The sequence below is a fragment of the Dendrobates tinctorius genome, unplaced genomic scaffold, assembly GCF_039654945.1.
Source record: "Dendrobates tinctorius isolate UK_male_01 unplaced genomic scaffold, ASM3965494v1 ptg000011l, whole genome shotgun sequence".
Classification (NCBI taxonomy): Eukaryota; Metazoa; Chordata; class Amphibia; order Anura; family Dendrobatidae; genus Dendrobates; species Dendrobates tinctorius.
This window is the reverse complement of record NW_027361679.1, coordinates 126,401,173-126,418,605: the sequence shown is the minus strand read 5'-3', so window position 1 is coordinate 126,418,605 and position 17,433 is coordinate 126,401,173. Positions and strand designations below refer to the sequence as shown.

Sequence of the window (17,433 nt, the reverse complement as noted above, 5' to 3'; positions counted from 1 at the left end):
CGAATGTGTAAACCTGCTAAATCTGCAGGGGGTTGAATACTACTTGTAGGTACTGTATATATATCACTATGTAATAAACTATGTAAGTGGCGAAAAACAGTTGTCAACAAAAACATACTAAATAACATTTGTGCAGTCTATGAATTTGTTCTAAGAAATAGAATTGCCTCCATCAGATCCTCCTTCATAGATGACCTAAAATCTGACCTAATAATTTTAAGGAAAGAGAACAACCTCTCTACAGTAACTTGGGTTGGAGGCAAAGCCGTAACCACATGGGCAACATCTCTAACATTTTCCAAGTATAAAGGAATTGCCTCATGCACAGTCAGTTTTGATGAACGGTTGAGTTTTTCTTTGAGAGCAAGTGAAACATTTTGCTGAAATATGGTCAATCTGCTTGCTATAGGAGACGGAGTGAAATCTTTTTCCTTGCAGCAACGCTTTGCCTGCTCCATGTCATCCAAATACTTGTCAAAGTCAAACTCCTCATCTGATGAGGATGAAGATATGGCAGCAGTAGCACTGTCAGGACCTAAGTTCTCTTGCACCTGGCAGTCCTCCTGTAGGCCACTCATCCTAACTGCTACCTCAGTCAGAGCTTCTTTTCCTTTAGTAACCTGTTGATCATCAAGCAATATACGATGACTTGGGTCCACATAAACAGCTGCCAGAAAAATTTTATTTTCCAATAGCTGTGTCTCTCTCCGTTACATTGAAGCAGAAATACCATCTGCGATAAAATCTCCCCTTTGGGACAGGCAAAATAGCAAGTTCTTCCACTCCCTTGTGAAAATGCCAGGAGTTAAATCCTCAGCTTGTAATTTTTTAGTCACGGTAAATAGGTGATTACACAATTCCTTTAATTCAGCCACCTGTGTCCATTGACCTTCATTTAGGGTTACCCGAGGCTTCATCATATCTATAAGAAACAGTTTTAGCCAGGATTAAAACTAGGGGGGGGGGCAGAATCTCATACTGCACACCTCAGCTGCTGCAGAACCTTATACTGCACACCCCTACACTTGAAAATAAAGCCTGCACCTTAAGATGTGGTGAATGCAGTCTATTTATTCCAACTATCAATTGATGTTGATGTGTTACTGAAGACGCGCAATGCCTGGCCTGGGCGTCCTTTTGGGCAGCTATGAGGTGTACCTGACTGGTGCTAAAAAAAAAAAAAAAAAAAAAAAAAAGGAGTTAGTCTGTGTGCTACCCGGCTTTCATTCTTTTTGGTACAGATAAGGTATGGATAGAGCAGATTTCTAATCTGCTTTTGCTATTGAAAACATTATCTATGAGCTCAAAAACCTTTCAGGTGATGCGGTTTTTTAAAAAGCTGATCTGCTTTTGCAGCTGAAAAACGTATCCTCAAAAAACACAGGAAAAACTCTGTGTGAATGTAGCCTTAGATCAGGAATAGAACAGCCATTTATAGGACTTTTCATAACTTTCCCAAATTCCTATGAAAAAATATTCAGCACATTCTGCATTAAACTACTGTACCCAATTTATTATATATTTTAGGAGTCGGTCCATTTTATACCGACTCCAACTCCACCAAAATGAGCTACGACTCCGACTCCACAGCCCTGATATTATCTAGTAATGTCCTATAATTTCAAATCAGCGGCAGCTGTATTAACATATGAATGAGCATGACTCGCCCCATAGTAACCATTGTAATCGCGCCATGTATCGGCGTCTCACACTACGCAACGCGCAGGAGCGGGAGTCCGACATGTAAACATCACATTAATCCCACTTATGCGCACTAGCACACTATCAGTAGCTTGTAATCAACATTTAAACCAAAAGGTTTTAGTGTGTTTAATTTTTTAATCCATTGTAGCTCCCTAATCTTCAATCATTTAATTCTATCTCCCCCTCTTCTCAAAGGTGGGATATAGTCTATCACTCTAAACGTCAGATCCTTTTCCACATGTTTAAAATCTGAAAAATGTTTGGATACCGGTAGATCTTGTCTCTTTTTTTCTAATGCTATGTCTATATTGATTTAATTTCACTTTCAGTTTGCAAGTGGTTTCACCCACATAGTACAAATTACATGGACATTTTAAAAGATAAATGACAAATTCTGAAGAACACGTCAAAAAATGATTTATTTTAATTTCCTTATTAACATGCGGATGTTGGAAGGAATTGCCTTTTTCCATATATGTGCAATTCACACAATTGAGACAAGGGAATGAACGAACCCTAGCCCTACCAGTCAATGTGGTCTGAAAATTTTTATTTTTTGAACCAATATCTGAATGTACTACTATATCCTTTATATTTCTGGCCCGTTTATAAGAAATTAGCGGTGGAGACCCAAACTCCCTTACTTCTGGATGACATTTACCCAATGTAGACCAATGTTTCCTTATAATAGAGACAATACGGTCACTCTCTTCACAATACGTGGTAACAAATGGAATCTATATTTTATATCCCTAGTTCGCTTATTCTGAGACAGAAGATCATTACGTGCTATCTCTTTAACACTCATTTTAACATCCTCCATTAATTTCACAGGATATTTTCTCTGTCTAAATTTAATGATCATATTGTCTAAAGACTGATCCATAGCACCAGACTCGCTCACAATCCTCCTTACCCGGAGTAATTGACTAAATGGAAGGGATTCCACGATTTTTTTTGGGTGGTGACTATCATAACAAAGTTATTTTTATCGGTGGATTTCACATAAATCTCTGTCTCTAATCTGTCATCCTTCCTCTTGATCAAAATATCCAAAAACTGGATCTCTGTCTCTGAATAAACCATAGTAAATGTTATGTCATAATTGATGGAGTTCAAAAATCCATAAAAGGTCTCCAATTCTACCATTGTACTAGTCCAAAGTAGGAAGACATCTATGTATCTCCACCACCCGAGCACATGATAAAAGTGGTGGGACACATAGTTGAAGTCCTCCTCCATGGTCGCCATGACCAAATTTGCATAAGCGGGTGCCATATTGGCACCCATGGCGGTCCCTCTCAATTGGATGAAATAGTCATCTTCAAATAAAAAAATTATTCCACAATAGCAATTCCAATAAACTTAAGAAAAGATTTTTTTGTTCAAATGTAAACTTAGTGTTGTTCAAGTCCCTGTCTATTGATTTAAGGCCTAATTCATGACTGATTGACGTATACAATGAAACTACATCAAACGATACAAGGATCACATCTTTCTTCAACCGTATCTCACCTAATTTACACAAAATATCTTTTGTGTCCAATATGAAAGATTTAGTATGTTGGCCCAAGGGGCTTAATATTTTTTCCAAAAAATTCCCAATATGATTAAAAATTGAGCCCCTTTCCGACACTATAGGGCGTCCGGGCGGATTTATCAAAGATTTGTGGATTTTAGGTAATATATAATTGGTGTGATCGGATTATCCACCAATATATATTTATATAAATCCTTATCAATTAATTTGTCACAAAAAGCTTTATTTAGGATAATTTTAATCTTCCCCATAATCTGAAATTTGGGGTCACTGTCCAATTTCCTAGAGACTCCAACATCTGACAATTGTCTCCTAACTTCCATTGCATAGTAATTACTATTCATAACGACGACAGCACCACCCTTGTCTGCTGACTTAATGGTGATGCTGTCGTCCTGTGACAGCTGAATCAGAGCATTATATTCGGCACCACTCATATTGGGATGCTTAAATCTATCCATAGTATGACTTTCTTTAAATAGGTCCACATCTTTTTTTACTGCTGTAATAAATGCTTCAATAGCAGGTACATTATTTGCTGGAATAAAATCACTTTTGTTAGACAACATATATTTATGTAATTCAAATATGCCCGCATTGTTATTCACAGTCTCAATGCTACCCATAGTCACATCCTTGACCATGACCTCTTTTGAATTCTTAGGATCAGAAAACCAATGTTTTAGCTTAATCTGTCCAAAAAATCTAAACAATTCTTTTTCTATATTAAACCAGTCAATGTGACTACTTGGACTAAGGGTACCGTTACACCTAGCGATGCACCAGCGATCCCGACCAGCGATATGACGCGGTCAGGATCGCTGGTACATCGCTAAGTGGTCGCTAGTCAGCTGCCACACAGGCAGATCTCACCAGTGACATAGCAGCGGTCGGGGGTCGCTACTTACCTGTCAGACGAGGCGATCCTGCGTCCTCCCGCCCGCGTCCACGCGTCGCTCGTCGGCGCCACAGGAAGCCCAGCAGGAAGTGTATTTAAACGTGTAGCAACAGTCTCCTTAAATTTGTCAAACACCTCCATGCCCAAAATGTCTCTTATTTTATTTTCAGTATTAACAACATTAGCATTAAGAGACACAATTTCTTCTTGTAAAAATTCCATGTTTAACAGGAGTATATCCATAGCATATTTATTAGACAAAAAAAGTGAATTTCTCACAAAAACGTTCATTGCCAAAAAATAGATTAGGGCGAATATTTGAGCGTAATCCTCTAGGTATTCTCTTATGTTTGTAATATTCCCTCAAAGTAGTTAAATGTAGTTGGGAAGTAATAATGCGTTTCCTTTCGTACGCATATTTGCGCTTAAGATCTATTAAAGAGGGAACATGCAAAAATGCAGCATCTCCCTCTATCGCTCCTAAAATTCTCTCCTTGTCCTCTGGGGTGTAACTAAATACAACAGGCATGTCCAATTCACCACTAGCCATTATACTGGTGAAAAAAATAAAAAAAACAAAAATGAAAATAAAAAATTGTGCACGCTAATTCTGCTAATTAACATGTGAAAAAATGAACAGACAATACGGGTGCAAGCCTTCCAGGCATATACCAAACCTCAAAAATAGTCCTCAAGATGAAAGCAGCACATCTGCTGCTGCTTTCATCTTGAGGACTATTTTTGAGGTTTGGTATATGCCTGGAAGGCTTGCACCCGTATTGTCGTATTGTACAGGCATCCTGAAATATTTCAATATTAGCATATATAATGCATTATATATGCTAATATTGAAATATTTCAGGATGCCTGTATGCTGATAATATACGGTTTCAGCTATTTTTACACTATCTGTACTGTTTACTTTTGGATTAACCCCTTGTTTACCTGCATTGTGGGAAACTCTGTATATTATGTATATTTTTAATATATTTCAATAAAAATTGTTTCATATTTTTTCTCAAATACTCGTATCTTTTTGCTATAATTAGCTAGAAGAATTGTGTGTTATAGCATTGTATTTGGAGTTAAAGAGGTGATATCACTATATCCATAAATTTTGGGAATATTTGTGATAATAATGGGTGATACTGTGTGTCAATTTGGCACCTTGTTGATGAGCTATGAGACACATGAATTTGTTCAGAAAACGATCACCAAACATTAATTTGGCACGAATATGGCACATTTGGATTCGTGATCGGAAACCCAAGCATTTTTTTTTTTTTTTTTTTAAATTGGAAAGTCAGTAAAATTCGTCAAGTGTGGGAAAATAATTGCATTGCCACAAAAATATTTTAATTTAGGTAATCGATAAAAACCAGCAATTCAACAGCCCCGTACAGTAAAATCATAGCAGGACCCGACAGGATAGAATAGATGGCTTATATACAGTTGTGGCCAAAAGTATTGACACCCCTGTAATTCTGTCAGATAATACTCAGTTTCTTCCTGAAAATGATTGCAAACACAAATTCTTTGGTATTATTATCTTCATTTAATTTGTCTTAAATGAAAAAAACACAAAAGAGAATGAAGCAAAAAGCAAAACATTGATCATTTCACACAAAACTCCAAAAATGGGCCAGGCAAAGGTATTGGCACCCTCAGCCTAATACTTGGTTGCACAACCTTTAGCCAAAATAACTGCGACCAACCGCTTCCGGTAACTATCAATGAGTTTCTTACAATGCTCTGCTGGAATTTTAGACCATTCTTCTTTGGCAAACTGCTCCAGGGCCCTGATATTGGAAGGGTGCCTTCTCCAAACTGCCATTTTTAGATTTCTCCACAGGTGTTCTATGGGATTCAGGTCTGGACTCATTGCTGGCCACCTTAGAAGTCTCCAGTGCTTTCTCTCAAACCATTTTCTAGTGCTTTTTGAAGTGTTTTGGGTCATTGTCCTGCTGGAAGACCCATGACCTCTGAGGGAGACCCAGCTTTCTCACACTGGGCCCTACATTATGCTGTAAAATTTGTTGGTAGTCTTCTGACTTCATAATGCCATGCACACGGTCAAGCAGTCCAGTGCCAGAGGCAGCAAAGCAACCCCAAAATGTCAGGGAACCTCCGCAATGTTTGACTGTAGGGACCGTGTTTTTTTCTTTGAATGCCTCTTTTTTTCTCCTGTAAACTCTATGTTGATGCCTTTGCCCAAAAAGCTCTACTTTTGTCTCATCTGACCAGAGAACATTCTTCCAAAACATTTTAGGCTTTTTCAGGTAAGTTTTGGCAAACTCCAGCCTGGCTTTTTTATGTCTCAGGGTAAGAAGTGGGGTCTTCCTGGGTCTCCTACCATACAGTCCCTTTTCGTTCAGACACCGACGGATAGTACGGGTTTACACTGTTGTACCCTCGGACTGCAGGGCAGCTTGAACTTGTCTGGATGTTAGTCGAGGTTCTTTATCCAACATCCGCACAATTTTGCGCTGAAATCTCTTGTCAATTTTTCTTTTCCGTCCACATGTAGGGAGGTTAGCCACAGTGCCATGGGCTTTAAACTTCTTGATCACACTGCGCACGGTAGACACAGGAACATTCAGGTCTTTGGAGATGGACTTTTAGCCTTAAGATTGCTCATGCTTCCTCACAATTTGGTTTCTCAAGTCCTCAGACAGTTCTTTGGTCTTCTTTATTTTCTCCATGCTCAATGTGGTACACACAAGGACACAGGACAGAGGTTGAGTCAACTTTAATCCATGTCAACTGGCTGCAAGTGTGATTTTAGTTATTGCCAACACCTGTTAGGTGCCACAGGTAAGTTACAGGTGCTGTTAATTACACACATTAGAGAAGCATTACATGATTTTTTGAACAGTGCCAATACTTTTGTCCACCCTCTTTTTTATGTTTGGTGTGGAATTATATCCAATTTGGCTTTAGGCCAATTCTTTTTGTGTTTTTTTTCATTTAAGACAAATTAAATGAAGATGATAATACCAAAGAATTTGTGTTTGCAATCATTTTCAGGAAGAAACTGAGTATTATCTGACAGAATTGCAGGGGTGTCAATACTTTTGGCCACAACTGTACACATAGAATAGATATATACTGTATTTTTCGGACTATAAAAGAGACACTTTTTTTCCTCCAAAGATGTGGAGGAAAATGGGAGGTGCGTCTTATAGTCTGGATGTACCGGCTCTGGTGGGGAGGTGGGGGAGCGGCATCAGCGGGTCAAAGAAGGCCGGAGGCTGTGCCCGCTGCTAAAGAGAAATTAATATTCACAGCATTCCACGCCCATAGGCGTGGAGGGCAATGAATATTCATTTCTCTGTAATAGTATCTTGGTATGATTGGCCCCCAACCCCGGTCCTGGTATGCATGGCCCATCCTTATGATTGGCCCCTACCCCCATCCTGGTATGCCTGGCCCCATCAGAAAACATAAAAAAAAGAAATCACACTTGCCTTCCCGGCGCTCCCTCTCATTGTCTTGTTCCGATGCCAGAAGCTGCTTTATGTGTCATGCGCTGCTCACAAGCAGAGCACAGCTGCCGGAATACTCACTACTCTGCACAATGGGACCGTGTGCGCAGAGAGCGGTGAGTATTCATTGCTCTTCAGTAGCGCGCACAGTGTCAGCCACCACCTTTCTACTGCTACTAGCGGTCACGTGTGCAGCTATGTTGTGAACACTGTTGACCTGACTTCTGAGTTTGGGCTCCCTCTGGTGGTTGCTGCGGATAGTGGAGCTGGTCGGGTGGACAGAAGTCAATCACCTGAAGACGATGAGTGGAGGTCAGAGGTTACAGACTGGGAAGATTTAGGCTATGTGCCCACGTAAGTGTTTATTTCACGTTTAAGTGTTTTTACCAACAGAAACGCTTAAAAGAAGCATCCTATTCATTTTAATGCATTCTGCACTTTTTGTGCATATTGATGCATTTTTTTTCCACGAAAAAAACGCATCGTGGTAAATAACGCAGCATGTTCATTAATTTTGCGGAAAAGTCCGCGTTTTTAGCTATTTTCTATGTGACTGGGGACGAGCGTAAAAAACGCGCTTGTCCCCTGCTTGGTCCTGCATCGCTCAGATAAGTTGTTTGCTGGAATCTCTTTGTATTTGATCCACTTTTGCCTTTCTCTGCTTTCTGCTTTGCTGTGTGGGTTCAGCATTGTTCCCTGCTGGGACCGGTGCTGGACCCCGTTCCATATGCCACAACTTATGTCAGTCTGTTCAGTACTGCTAGTCCCCTGTTATATCAGTGTCTTTTGTGTTGCTTCCAGTTCACACCAGAATGCTGATCTAGTGGGGGAGAGGTCGTGTGGCCTCAGTATTTTTTGCATATCAGACGTGTTGGATTTTTTAGGTTTTGTGCGTGATTGCAGACAGTATCTCTTCTGTCCTGTTCTATCTAGACAGTCTGGGCCCCATCATTTGCTTACTCTATTTTCTGCCTTTGTTTGTGCCTCATCTTTTCTCCACGGCAATATATGTTTGGGGCCTATATTCCTTTGGGGTTCTGCTCCGTGGCAGTTTAGCATTACCCTTTCTTGCTTTAGGCTTAGTTAACTCTTTGGCTGTGCCGAGGCGTCTAGGGCATCGTAGGTACGTCCCACGGCTAATTCTAGTTGTGTTGTTAGGTTTAGGGGTCTGCAATCCGCTCAGTTACCAACTTTTCTGGTTGCCTAGCTTATTTCCCGGCTATCCTCCTCGGTGACCTAATTATAACACCGCTACTTAAGAGAAATGAATATTCACCTCTCTCCACGTCCAGAGAGGTGAATATTCATTTCTCAAGTAGCAGCGTACATGACAGCCGGTGGCTGACACTGCGCTACTGAAGAGAAATGAATGCTCACTGCTCTCTGCATGCACAGTCCCGGCATGCAGAGCAGTTAATATTCTGTGCTCTGCTTGTTAGCAGCGCATGACTCATAAAGCAGCTTCTGGCATCGGAACAACAGATGCCGGGAAGGTAAGTGTAAATTTTTATTTTATATAATTTTTTTTTTTTTTCTAGTTTTCTTATGGGGACATGCATGCCATGATGGGGATGCAGCCATGCATACCAGGACCCGGGATGGGGGCCAATCGTACCAGCAAGGGGATGGGGGCCCTGCATACCAGAATATGGATGGGGTCATGCTTACTAGGATGAGATGGGGGGGGGGGGCCCTGCATACCAGGATGAGATGGGGGGGGGGGGCCCTGCATACCAGGATGAGATGGGGGGGGGGGCCCTGCATACCAGGATGAGATGGGGGGGGGGGCCCTGCATACCAGGATGAGATGGGGGGGGGGGGGCCCTGCATACCAGGATGAGATGGGGGGGGGGGGGCCCTGCATACCAGGATGAGATGGGGGGGGGGGGGGCCCTGCATACCAGGATGGGGGGGGGGCCCTGCATACCAGGATGGGGGGGGGGCCCTGCATACCAGGATGGGGGGGGCCCCTGCATACCAGGATGAGATGGGGGGGGGGGGCCCTGCATACTAGGATGAGATGGGGGGCCTGCATTACTAGTATAGGAGTGGGACCATGCATACCAGGGTACGGATGGTGCCCTTGATACCCGGTCAAGATGGGGGGGGGCCTGCACACCAGAATATGTATGGGGCCATGCATACTAGTATAGGGAGGAGGGTGATCATTCCTGCCAGGATAGGGATGAGGGGGGGGTATGCACACCAGGATAGGGATGAGGGGGGGTATGCACACCAGGATAGGGATGGGGGGGGCCATGCACACCAGGATAGGGATGGGGGGGGGGCCATGCACACCAGGATAGGGATGGGGGGGGGCCATGCACACCAGGATAGGGATGGGGGGGGGCCATGCACACCAGGATAGGGATGGGGGGGGGCCATGCACACCAGGATAGGGATGGGGGGGGGCCATGCACACCAGGATAGGGATGGGGGGGGGCCATGCACACCAGGATAGGGATGGGGGGGGCCATGCACACCAGGATAGGGATGGGGGGGGCCATGCACACCAGGATAGGGATGGGGGGGGGCCATGCACACCAGGATAGGGATGGGGGGGGGCCATGCACACCAGGATAGGGATGGGGGGGGGCCATGCACACCAGGATAGGGATGGGGGGGGGCCATGCACACCAGGATAGGGATGGGGGGGGGCCATGCACACCAGGATAGGGATGGGGGGGGCCATGCACACCAGGATAGGGATGGGGGGGCATGCACACCAGGATAGGGATGAGGGGGGAGGCCATGCACACCAGGATAGGGATGAGGGGGGAGGCCATGCACACCAGGATAGGGATGGGGGGGCATGCACACCAGGACAGGGATGAGGGGGGAGGCCATGCACACCAGGATAGGGATGAGGGGGGAGGCCATGCACACCAGGATAGGGATGAGGGGGGGGCCCCTATATACCAGAATAGGGGATATTAAGTACAGAATTTTGATGACATTTTTTGCGTCAATTCCCCCCAATTTCCTCCTCTAAAACGTAGGTGCATTTTATGGTCTGGTGCGTCCTATAGTACGAAAAATACGGTAGATGTCAGAGACACAATTAGTACAGGGTGGGTACAGCTTACTGTGCAGGTATTTAATTATTAAAAGATTTTTCTGAAAAAAATGGCATGGGGTCCCTCGTAATTTTCTTAACGAGCAGAGGGAAAGTCAGCAGCTGGCGGCAGATGTTTTATAGCCTGGGAAGGGGGAAATACCCATTGAGCTTCCCAGGCTATTAATAACAGCTCACAGCTGTATACTTAGCCTTTACCTGCTATTAAAATGGGGACTCCCCCCAAAAAAGACATAGGGTCCCCCTATAATAACAAGTCTAGGCAGACAGCTGTGAGCGGATATTAACCCTTTCGCGCCTGAGCCTGTTTTTGCCTTCGTGACCAGGCCAATTTTTTCAATTCTGACCAGTGTCACTTTATGAGGCCATAACTCTAGAACGCTTCAACGGATCCTGCTGATTCTGACATTGTTTTCTCGTGACATATTGTACTTCAGGATAGTGGTAAAATTTCTTAGATATGAACTGCGCTTATATGTTAAAAAAATCGAAATTTGGCAAAAATTTTGAAAATTTTGCAATTTTCAAACTTTTAATTTTTATGCCCTTAAATCAGAGTGTGATATCGCACAAAATAGTTAATAAATAACATTTCCCACATGTCTACTTTACATCTGCACAATTTTGGAAACATAATTTTTTTTTTTTTTTTTTAGGAAGTTATAAGGGTTAAAAGTTGACCAGCGATTTCTCATTTTTACAACAAAATTTACAACACCATTTTTTTTAGGGACCACCTCACATTTGAAGTGAGTTTGGGGGGTCAATATGACAGAAAATACCCAAAAGTGACACCATTCTAAAAACTGCACCTCTCAATGTACTCAAAACCACATTCAAGAAGTTTATTAACCCTTCAGGTGCTTCACATGAATGAATGGAATGTGGAAGGAAAAAATAAACATTTAACTTTTTTTCACAAACATTTTACTTCAGAACCATTTTTTTTATTTTCACAAGTGTAAAAACAGAAAATGAACCACAAAATTTTTTGTGCAATTTCTCCCAAATACGCCAATACCCCGTATGTGGGGCTAAACCACTGTTTGAGCACACGGCAGAGCTCAGAAAGGAAGGAGTGCCGTTTGACTTTTTCAATGCAGAATTGGCTGGAATTGAGAGAGGACGCCATGTCGCATTTGGAGAGCCCCTAATGTGCCTAATCAGTGGAAACCCCCACAATTGACCCCATTTTGGAAATTAGACCCCTTAAAGAACTTATCTAGATGTGTCGTGAGCACTTTGATCCCCCAAGTGCTTCACAGAAGTTTATAACGTAGAGCCATGAAAATAAAAAATCATTTTTGTTCCACAAACATGATCTTTTAGCCCCCAATTTTTTATTTTCACAAGGGTAACAGGAGAAATTGGACCCCAAAAGTTGTTGTCCAATTTGTCCTGAGTACACTGGTACCCCATATGTGGAAGAAAACTACTGTTTGGGCACACGGTGGGGATCGGAAGGGAAGTAGTGACGTTTTGGAATGCAGACATTGATGGAATGGTCTGCGGGTGTCATGTCGCGTTTGCAGAGCCCCTGATGTGCCTAAACAGTGGAAATCCTCCACAAGTGACCCCTTTTTGGAAACTAGACCCCCCCAAGGAACTTATCTAGATGTGTGGTGAGCACTTTGAACCCCCAAGTGTTTCACTAAAGTGTATAATGTAGAGCCGTGAAAATAAAAAAATCATTTTTTTTCCACAAAAATGATCTTTTAGCTCCCAATTTTTATTTTCACAAGGGTAACAGGAGAAATTGGACCCTAAGAGTTATTGTCCAATTTGTCCTGAGTACGCTGGTACCCCACATGTGGGGGGGACCACTGTTTGGGCACACGGTGGGGCTCGGAAGGGAAGTAGTGACGTTCTGGAATGCAGACTTTGATGGAATGGTCTGCAGGCGTCATGTTGCATTTACAGAGCCCCTGATGTACCTAAACAGTGGAAACCCCCAATTCGAATTCCAACCCTAACCCCAACACACCCCTAACCCTAGCCTGCCTGCCTACCTGCTTTTTTTTTCTTTACTTTTTTTTTTATTTTTGTGTTTTTTATTTTTTGTATTTTTGACTCATAGTAACGCCACTTCTCCTCTGATCTCACACTGGCAGATGATCAGAGGAGAAGCAGCATTACTATATGACAAGATCGCTGCCCGGCACATAGTAACGCCACTTCTCCTCTGATCTCACACTGACAGATGATCAGAGGAGAAGCAGCGTTACTGTGTGACAAGATCGCTGCCTGACACAGCTGTGCCAGGCAGCGATCAGCTGTGCCAGGCAGCGATCTAGTCACACAGTAACGCTGCTTCACCTCTGCTCATCTGTCAGCATGAGCTCAGAGAAGTCGCGTTATAATGAGGGAGATCGCCGGGAAACAAGCAGCTTTCCCAGCGAGCTCTCTCATTGGCTGCTGTGACGCGACGTCATCAGGACCTGAACCAATCAGGTCTCGATGACGTCGGGGGTCCCAGCATGCATTGTGCACCGGGATCCCCGCGTTATAAGGTATGAGGGGGTCCCGGGGGGCACAAAACCGCCGACAGTAGATAAACGTCGGCGCTGCACAAAGCCCAGCAAGCGCCAACGTTTATCTACTGTGGGCGGTCGCGAAGAGGTTAATAGCCTGAGAAGCTCTATGGGTATTACACCCTTTCCAGGCTATAATAATCTGCCCCCAGACATTCTTTCCCTCTGCTGGTTAAGAAAATTGCATGGAGGCCACGCCGTTTTTTTTTTTGAGAAAAATACCGGTAATCATTTAATTAAATAAATATACAGTATGCTGCACATACTGTACTAATTGTATATGTCACTGACCTCTATATATCTACCTATTCTATGTGTATGTACTGCATGTAATCTGTTCTATCCTGTCGGGTCCTGCTGTGATATTACTGTACCAGGCTGCTGAATTGCCAGCTTTTCTTCTATCTATATATATCGATCTATGAATATTTCCTTTGAAAATGATATGTAAATGACAGTACATTTATATGTGCAGTTGAAACCAGAAGTTTACAAACACTATATAAATAGACACACATGCATGTTTTTCTCAATATCTTACATGAAATCAGAATAAACCTTTCCCGTTTTAGGTCAGTTAAGATTACCATTATTATTAGCCGAATGCCAGAATGAGAGGGAGAAGAGAATGTTTTAAGTCATCATTATTGCGTACTACAAAGGCAAAAGTTTACATACACTAAGATTACTATGCCTTTAAACTATTCTAGACTTCCGAAATTATGTCATGTGTTTGGAAGCTTCTGATGTTTTTTTGGCAACATCTGAGTCACACCTGAAACGCACTGCTTCTTTATGTAACATCGTGGGAAAGTCTAAAGAAATCATCCACGATGTCAGGAAGAGTATTGTGGACTTGCACAAGTCTGGCTCATCCTTGGGTACAATTTCTGAAGGTGCCTGGTTCATCTGTACAAACAATTATATGCAAGTACAAACAAGATGGGAATGTCCAGCCATCATAACGCTCAAAAGGGAGAACCATTACTCCAAAAACATAAAAAAGCCAGATTAATGTTTGCAAATGCACACAGGAACAATAACCTTAATTTTTGGAGACATGTCCTGTGGTCTGATGAAACTAAAATTGAACTTTTTGAGCATAATCACCATCGTTGCCTTTGGAGGAAAAAGGGAGAAGCTTGGAAGCCTAAGAACACCATCCCAACTGTGAAACACAGGGGGTGGCAGTATCATGTTGGGGGGGTTGTTTTGCTGCAGGAGGGACTGGGGAACTTCACAAAGTAGATGGCATCAAGAGAAACGAAGATTATGTGGCAATACTGAAGTAACATCTCAAGACATCAGCCAGGAAGTTAAAGCTCGGGAGGAAATGGGTCTTCCAAATGGACAATGACCCGAAGCATACTGCCAAAATGGTCCCCCCCCCCCAATATTCTTCACATGCAGGTTTTTGTATGTCCCCTTTTGAAATGTTTTATTGAATATTACTTTAAAGCTCACCACATTGTGGCAGCAGGTACCCAAGCTCTCTGGGACCTGTAGATCAGAAATTGTATTTGGTCTATGTTGGTCTATGTAACATGACTAGATCCATCTGGTTTCTTCAACTAACTGAGAGGAAATTGCCTTGAGTTGTGGATATTTACTGTGTGTTCTCCTATTGCTAATGCTGGGTTTAAATGGCGCTTTAGACCATGGCAAAGGATGTGCATCCAAAAGTTATTCTATGGTGGTGCTAAGTTATATAGCGGGAGAAAGCAACATAGAAGAGGATTCTTTACTGTTAGGGCAGTGAGGATCTGGAATTCCTTGCCTGAGGAGGTGGTGATGGCGAACTCAGTCAAAATTAAGTGCATTTAGCAAATTCAGATTTTTTTTTTTTTTTTAATTTTCTTTTAAATACAAAGTGTATTAAAAACTATATTATTTTAACTATAGGTTTTCCTCTTTGTATTTTCTGAGCTAAAGAAAGGTCTGACAGGCAAAGCAACATGGCAAACCAGTCTACAGGGTACGATTAGCCTGGCCTAGTGTAACAGATCAAGTCTTGGCATAGAAAATGCGGCATTCTAGAGTAGCCCTCCTAAACGTGGAGCCTGTTTGTGACCAAAACTGCCCCACACTCCTGAAATGTGAGCATAAATGCAACGATAAACGCAGTCCGACAGGTTCTACGCTCACCAAGCAATAACTGGCTGCTTAACCCCTTCACGATGCAGCCAATTTCCCACAGCCATAACTTTTTTTATTTTTCTGTCCATAAACATATGAGGGCTTGTGTTTTGCGGGACGAGTTGTACTTTTGAATGACTCCATTAATTTTACCAAATGGTGTATTGGAAAATGGGGAAAAAATTCCAGGTGGTGAGAAATTGTAAAAAAAAAAAAAAAAAAAAAAAATGCAGTTCTGACATTGTTTCTTGAGAATTGTTTGTACGATGTACATGTTGTGGAAAAATTGACTTTGCGATATGATTCTCCTAATCAGTACGATTACGGCGATGCCAAATAGGTCTCCTTTTTTTTTTATTTTAGTGGTGAAAAAAGTCTCTGAAGTTTGCAAAAAAAGTTGGTGTTTTTTAACGATCACAGGCGGCGCTCTGCTCCCCTCTACCCACAATTGTTAGAGGCAAGTCCTGTGACACACAGCCATCACCCGCTTCCGACCTGCGCCTGTCGTGAAGGAGGGGTTAAAGGGAATCTGTCAGTAGGTATTTGCAACCTAATCTAAGAGAAGCATGATGTAGGGGCAGAGATAGTGATTCCAGTGAAGCATCACTTACTGGGCTGATTATTGCAATTTTAATAAATTCTTTGTTTTATCATCTGAAAATTATCACAAGACGACCAGATGTATTGTGCCTTGTAGTCCTCCTGCTCTGTGTAACCATACCCCCACAGCTGTGGGTTGGGTTATACAGTGCTCAGCATTCATAGAACTGCTCGATCTACAAAAAAGTATATCAAAACTGTGTCAAGAAGCTCAGTAAGTGACAAATCACTGGAATCTGTGTCGGCCCCTACGTTATGCTGTTCTCATATTACATGGCAAACACCTGGTGACATTTCCTTTAAGATACTAGTGGATCTAGAATCAAAGATCATGTGTTGTGTTATATAGCAATTTCCTACCTGGAAAGTGGCCCTCTTTTATTAATTGTCTTGTAATAATTATTACATTATATTATTTAGATTATTATTATTAATAATATCTATTGTCTTTCAGCCTGAAAAAGAAGCCACAAAGGAAAAAGTATGGGCTTCTCTCAGACTATGACGACACCATGGAATTGGGATCAATGGACAGTGATGAAGAGAAAATATTTGAGTCAAGAAGTATAAGAAGGTAAGCACTTGTGGGAGGCACATGGGTCGGTGATATATACAATTTTTATTTATTTTATTTATTTATTTTTTTACAAAATATACATTTTTTTCATTGACAGGTAATGGATAAAGCTGCAAACTTGAATCCCTAACCACAAACCAGCCCTGTCCTTGTGATGACACAGCAAGACTGTCTCCTGTGTTTGGAGGGGATGTGCACCTCGCTGTCCAAATTAATTCCATCACTAACTGCTGCTGCTGGGAAGCCTGACTGGTTTGGACCATGGATTGTGTGCAGTGCCATACTAAAGACACCAGTGGATATGTGATTCTCTGGCCTTCCCCAAATGTACATTCCATCCTCAGTGTGGACTATGCTTCTAATGCTGATCGGAGCTAATGGTTGAATAACAAGTGCTTTCCTTTTTACTTTTTCCAGCAAAATGTATTTGCTGAATTATCCTGACAAGACCAGGTAATTGTAGGGTTCTCCTGCCAGGAAATTTGGCCAAGATGCAAGGTCTTACTTGCCCTATGCTACTAGTTTTGTATGTGGTTCGGCATATTTTCTAACAAACCTTTATTTTTCCACTGTTCCTTTTTTATACGAATAAAACATTGATTAATCTGGATGTGTTTGACGCCTTTTTCAGCCAAATCCTTGTGTGCTCACTGAGCAAGCCATTAGGAACAGTCCACGAAACCCTTTTCCCATCGATACATTTTCTGTTTTTGTGCTTTTATTTTCTCCCCTTATTTCAAGAACCATAACTTTTTTTTTTTTCCTTTTTCCGTTCACACACCTGTATGAGGACTTTTGTTTTTGCTCTGGTGTACTTTTGAATGACATCATTTATTTTACCATGCGATATACCGAAAACAGGAGCAAAATTCCAAGGGCCGTGTAA

General features: G+C 42.2%; 1 protein-coding gene across 2 annotated transcripts in view; it reads left to right on the top strand.

Annotated features, from left to right (window-relative positions):
* FAM174C (family with sequence similarity 174 member C) overlaps positions 1-17,155 on the top strand; it is a 52,616-nt gene extending 35,461 nt beyond the window's left edge. For both annotated transcript variants that reach the window (XM_073547329.1, XM_073547322.1), the window contains exons 4-5: positions 16,425-16,544; positions 16,645-17,155. In XM_073547329.1, the coding sequence (XP_073403430.1) occupies positions 16,425-16,544; positions 16,645-16,648 (124 nt within the window). In that variant the 3' untranslated portion in view covers positions 16,649-17,155. The remainder of the gene's footprint in view (positions 1-16,424; positions 16,545-16,644) is intronic.
* The last annotated feature ends 278 nt before the right edge of the window (positions 17,156-17,433 follow it).